The 6,000-nt window shown below is 38.3% G+C and overlaps 1 protein-coding gene across 1 annotated transcript; it reads right to left on the bottom strand.

Annotated features, from left to right (window-relative positions):
• LOC120015953 lies at positions 1–4,321 on the bottom strand. The gene is made up of 6 exons (XM_038868482.1): positions 4,133–4,321; positions 3,475–3,566; positions 1,313–3,271; positions 957–1,178; positions 744–868; positions 1–640 (listed from the first exon to the last, which is right to left on the bottom strand). Exons 1-6 carry the CDS (start codon positions 4,145–4,147, stop codon positions 576–578), a joined length of 2,478 nt encoding a protein of 825 aa, XP_038724410.1. The 5' UTR covers positions 4,148–4,321; the 3' UTR covers positions 1–575.
• Positions 4,322–6,000: the final 1,679 nt, after the last annotated feature.

Raw genomic sequence — 6,000 nt, 5'->3', positions numbered from 1 at the left:
TGATACCAAACACAACCTTAATAAATGGCAACGCCATTACTGTCCAAAATTGGGACACAAGAAAATTTGCAGCTCGAAATGGTCCTCGAGAGCCAAAAGAGATCTCATGTAATTCTCCTCTACTGCTCTTCTTGTGTCATTCTAGGCCTCCACGATACAAGGCTGAACAGCCACCAAGAACGGAATCAGGATTCAGAGTGCCTTGTAGTGGCCCCCCACATATGATCCAACGGATCTTATTTTTCAGTTAAAAAAAGTAAAGAAAAAAAAAAGTAAAAGAAAAATAGTTTTAAGACTTTTAAGTTGAAAAATAAAGAACCATTGGATCATATTTTCTTGTTAACAGTGGTGAGGCCACTACAGGAACCCCCATCCCCAAAAAGGTAAAATGAGAAAACTAGACAAAAGGCCCGCTATACTTCTTCTGCTGGATAGACCTTAACACTGGCATAAAACAAGGGGAGATAATCAACTTCGACAATAGCTATCATTGCTTAGACAACCGATAGGACCTCGTCTATAACAGGTTAAGGTTTTCATCACATCTCACCCCACTAGAGGAACCATATATATCCTCAGCTACACGAGAATCTTGCTTTGCTCTGAAATACTCCCCACAAGTAGAACTTTGGCCCGGATTCTGCAAGTCAATCATCATTAGTTTGCAAAACTAGAAAGATTAAGCTAAAAGTTCTATTACCTATAACAAGGCTAGAAAGCTAATGGAGAAATTTTCTACTCACTCCAATAAAACTTTGGTAGCAAGGTGGAGGCAAATATTAACATCTCTGCATTTTGAACAACAGCTCTCATGCAAAGGTCTTGGCAGATCATGGCATGCACTAAACTCTCATAAATCCTTTCATCTCTGAAAAACCGTATGGAAGTTATTTCTTGGGCAGCTATAACACAGATTCACAGAACATAAACCAAAGCAACGTTGTTTAAATCAATACCTTTCACTGTCCGGAAAGACATAAAGAGCAATACTGTCGCCAACAGGCCCCCACTTCACGAACCTTTTTGGCCACACCGTAGACCGAGGAAGCAACTCTGCCGAAAGCAATCCTGGTAACAACTTCGCCTCTTGAATTACTTTGGAGCATGCTAAGGTAGACAGATGCGCTACAACTTCATCAAGAGTACCAAAATTTTCATTGACAATGCTTAAACTTCCCCTGCCCAATTACAGAAAACAAGTTAATATTAATAAAGATTGTTGTCAAGAACCGAATACCAGTCATCAAAGAGAAAAATAACATATCCAAAAGAAAGGGGAGCAAGAGACAGAGACAGAGACAGAGAGATTCACCTCCAGATGGGAGTAAATATCGGCAGAACACAAACACAGCTCTTCTCCATAATATCTAACCGGTCAATAGAAGCTTCCTCAGAGATTTTAATTTGATCAGATTCAGTTTCATCATCTATGCCATTCCCATTTGATCCCTTGTGTATCCCAAGCCTCCGATCTTTCTCAACATTTCTAGTTAGATGTTTAACAAACTCTACTTCTTCATCAATCATCGACAGGGCCAGAACACATCTCTCCTCTGCAATATCTGAAGGGTTGGTAATAGCTTCCTTCAAGATTTTAATTTCACCAGATTCAGATTCTTCATCAGCAAGGTTCCTTTTTGATACCATCTGACTTCGGAGCCTCTGATCCTTTTCATCGTTCCCAGTGCAATGATTAACAAAATCCGCTTCCTCATCAATTGTCAGCTGCGCACGAGCACAACTCTTCTCCATAATAACTGAAGAGTCAATAATAGCTTCCTTACAGATTCTACTTTCGCTAGATTTAGTTTCTTCATCTGTGCCATTTCCATTTGATCCCTCCTGTCTCCCAAGCCTATTATCTTTCTCATCAATCTTAGTGCAATAACTGACAACCTCTGCCTCTTCATCAATTATAGGCTGTGCTTGAATGCATCTCTCCTCTGCAATATGTGACAGATCAGTAATAGCTTCCTTAGAGATTTTAATTTCGCCAGATACAGTTTCTTCATTGGCGATGTTCCCATTTAATACCTTTGGACTCCCAAGCCTCTGATCTCTCTCATCATTCCTAGTGCAACGATTAAAAAACTCTGCTTCTTCATCAATTATTGGCAGTACACAAACAGAGCTCTTCTCTGCAGTGTCTGAAAGGTCAACAATATCTTCCTTACAGATTCTAATTTCACCAGATCCCGTTTCTTTATCTATGACATTCCCATTTGATCCTTTCTGTCTCACAAGCCTCTGATCTTTCTTACCATTCCAAGTGCAGTGATTAACAAAGTCTGCCTCTTCACAAATTATCGGCTGTGCACTAAGATAACTCTCTGCACTATCTGAAGGGTCAGTAATTGTTTCCTTGGACTCTTTAATTTCGCCGGATTCAGTTACTTCATCAGTGTCGCACCCAAATGATCCTTCATGTCCCGTAAGCCTCTGATCTTCCTCACCATTCCCAGTGCAAAGACTAACGAACTCTCCCTCTTCACTAATTATCAGCTGATTACAAAAACAGCACTCTGGACTATCTGAAGGGTTGGTAATAGCTTCCTTTGACTCTATAATTTCGCCTGATTCAATTTCGTCATTAGTATTGTTCCTATTTGATCCTTTCTGCCTCCCAAACCTCTGATCTTTTGCACCATTCCCTGTGCAATGACTAAAAAAGGTACCAAAATCGGATTCTATCTGACTCTGAAACCTCTGGTCTTTCTCATCACTCATAGTGGGACACTTGACAGGTTCAGTTTCTTCATGAATGGCTACAAAAGCAGTGTCTTCATCAAGAATATCCCCATCCAATCCCATTTGTCTCTCAACGTCCTGAAGTCTCTCATTACTATTGGTACAATTCACCCCAACGAGTTGAAAGGAAGGGTTAGGTTCAAGTGTCCGCCCTTCAGACTCACCCAGTGACCTGTCAATGAATTTTTTCTTCTTATTCCTCTTCAGTCTTTTCCAAAATTTCTTCTTCTTCTTCTTCTGCTCCAATAGGATACTTTTCAACGTTTCAATGTCGCTTTCTGTGGACCGTAGACAGCTAGGTTTGTCAAATGAGCTGGTAATGCATTTTATCTTCTTAGTCTTCTGCTTTTTCTTCTGTACTTTCACTTGTTTCCTCTTCTTCCCTACAATGTTTTCCAAACTTGCATGCTCGCTTCCACCGACTCTAGCAGAGGTACTTATGTCAAGAGCCTTTGGTCCACAATCCTCACAAAACCAAACCACATATTCATCAAAAGTTTCGGGCAAAACATCCAAGCAATAGCTGGAAAACAAAACAAATAAAGTTAAAAAAAAAGTGGACAAAATATCAACTTGCGCTAGATAAAAGGAAAACCATGTCATCATAAAAAGGTCACTATTATCTCTGGTCTATACAAGTTGACAATAATATGATTCTATGCATTTCCATGATACCAAATCAGCAGCCCTAGTTGATAACTTTGTTAAACGAATAATAGTTCTTACCAATGCACAGCATGAGCCCGACATTTATCGCAATAAACCAAAGCCACGGAGAATTTCTCACTCTTACCACCACACGTTTGACAAACAGTCACCTAAAACAACAAATACAACAGAAGTTACTCCAGAATTTTTGTGCAATGTGAGAAATATTGAGCATAGAAAAAAAAATCATATTTATTTGTTGGCGAGATTTTCCCAGAGAATGCTCATGCACACAAAACATACAACTTTGGCACACCCACCTAAACATAAAGCATTAAGGCATTTGATTATGTGCCCATCGTGCCTTTTACTTCCTTTTGAATAAATTAAGGAAAAATGCACCCACATAGGATCAGTTTAATAAGAAACAAATTCAAAGTTGGTAACCATTTCACAAAATGTGTGTGTCTCCGTGTGCTGGTGCTGCTATTGTTAAAATCAATCACAGCAGTACATGCATTGCTCATGGACTACAGGGAAGTGGGAAAAAACCAAAATATCTATTAACTAGCAGAAACCCCCAATTACGAGTCCAAACACAAAGGGCAAAGGAATGAGAGACAGAGTTAGTGTAGCCACAATTTTGGAGAAGAAACCCTGTCAAAGATCACAGAACAAGAAGGAACTATAACCACAGTTATCAAAATCGTTCGGCATGTGTTTTGGCAATACTTACGATATTCATTGTCATAACGGAACCTCATTAGGCATCACAAAGAAGCCTCGGGTTTTGATCTGTGTTGCCCTTGGAAGTCTTTGAGTGTTCCGAATGCAAAGCCGTACCAAGAACCAAAGACAGACAGAGCACAGTATCGAACTCCGAGAGAGTATAGGGAACTGAAATTAGAAGAAGGAAGAGGAGTCTTGTCTTCTTTTTTCTCTTTCAACCACAGGAGATTCTAGAGAGGAATTAAATAATGTCCGATGGGTGGTTTGTGGGCTTTCTTCAATGGGCTTCAACAAATTGGTCCACTACATGATGGGCTGCCCGGGGTCTGCTGTAAAAAATTTACAACAGATCACACCGTAATTTTATCGGACGGTGAGATGTGATCTAATTTAATCTAATGGCTGTTATTTTAAAGGCTCATAAATATTAAATAAATCTCTACATATTCTGTCCTCTCTCTCTAACTCTCTGGTTCTTTCTCTCTCTCTAATATTCTCTCTCAAAAATGAAAATAGATAAAGCCCCAATTCCTCCATATTTGCAAACCCTAAAACCAAATCGAACCCATAAATAATTTAGCAAGTTCAATGATGATGTAGAGGGAGACGAAGAGATGCCACCGCTTCACGAGATTGTGACACTATCGTCAAGGAGGGAGCTGTAGACCACTTTTTCAGTGCTGAAAGAGATAAAGAGGACCTTGCATTGCAGATCTGCTTTTTTTAGTGGCCAAGAAACAAAATTTTAGGACCAAAAATTAGATCTGTTTTTTTGCAGATCTGCTTCTTTTCTTCCAATCTGTCTCTCGAAGTCTCGATGTAGAAGCAATGGAGAAGAAAGAGAAGATAACCCAAATGGAGAAGAAAGATTATGGTTATCCAAATAACCCAAATTACTAGAGAGACTCACCGTCGTCATCAACTCGATGAAGATAAAATGCAAGAACAAGGCTCGCCTGAGGAAGAAGTTGCATAAAAGGGAAAGGAAAGTGTCTCTCTAGTGAGAATATTAGTGAGAGAAAATGAAAAGAGTATTTTTGTGCCTTTAAAACACTAGCCGTTAGATTGAATTAGATTACATCTCACCGTCCAATGAAATTACGGTGTGGTCTGCTGTAAAAATTTTACAGCAGACCCCAGGCACCCCTACATGATGCTTACCAAATTATCATTGTATGAAATTATCTTAAAACCTGTTTTCTCTTTGCACCCATATTTTTCTCAATACAATCAAATTAAGAGAAATTTTTTTAAACGCCGCAAAATTTTTCTAATATGTCCTTAAATGAAGATAAATCAATGCATCCATCTAGATTTTTGTAACAAAAAATCATAGGATTGTGCCCTTTTTTAACAAAAAAAAGTCTTAAGTCGCTTATTACGTCAGTTACCCAATTTAACACAAAAAATACAAATCAATCTTAGCAAAATCAATAGTTGGTGATAATATCCAATTGGGTCAATTCTTTCATGTTGAGAGGCTTGAATCTGCCTCACTAGTCCCGATTCTTGAGAGGATCACTTGGGGAAGAACACTCCATGTTTTAGTAGATCAAAGTCTCAGTTTGTCGAAATAGGGGTTGAATTTGGATGCGAATAAGGAATCCCTTACAAAATTGAAGACAACAACTTATAAAGAAGGAATTCTTATTTCATATTTTACAAGTAAAATGTATTTTGGGCTACTCATTAGATTTTGGGTGTAAACTTAGAAAATTTTATTGTAAACTTGGAGTAGGTGTTGTAAACTTAATAGTTTGATGGTGTGTAAATAAAATTTCTCGTAAATTAAATTACATTTATAACCCTAATACTTTTGATTAAAATTTTATAAAAATTATCATCATCTCCTCTATTTGCCTACAATATTTTCTT

This window comes from Tripterygium wilfordii, chromosome 15 (genome assembly GCF_013401445.1).
Source record: "Tripterygium wilfordii isolate XIE 37 chromosome 15, ASM1340144v1, whole genome shotgun sequence".
NCBI classification, from domain to species: Eukaryota; Viridiplantae; Streptophyta; class Magnoliopsida; order Celastrales; family Celastraceae; genus Tripterygium; species Tripterygium wilfordii.
The sequence above is the reverse complement of the archived record's forward strand: the minus strand, read 5'-3'. Positions and strand labels throughout refer to the sequence as shown.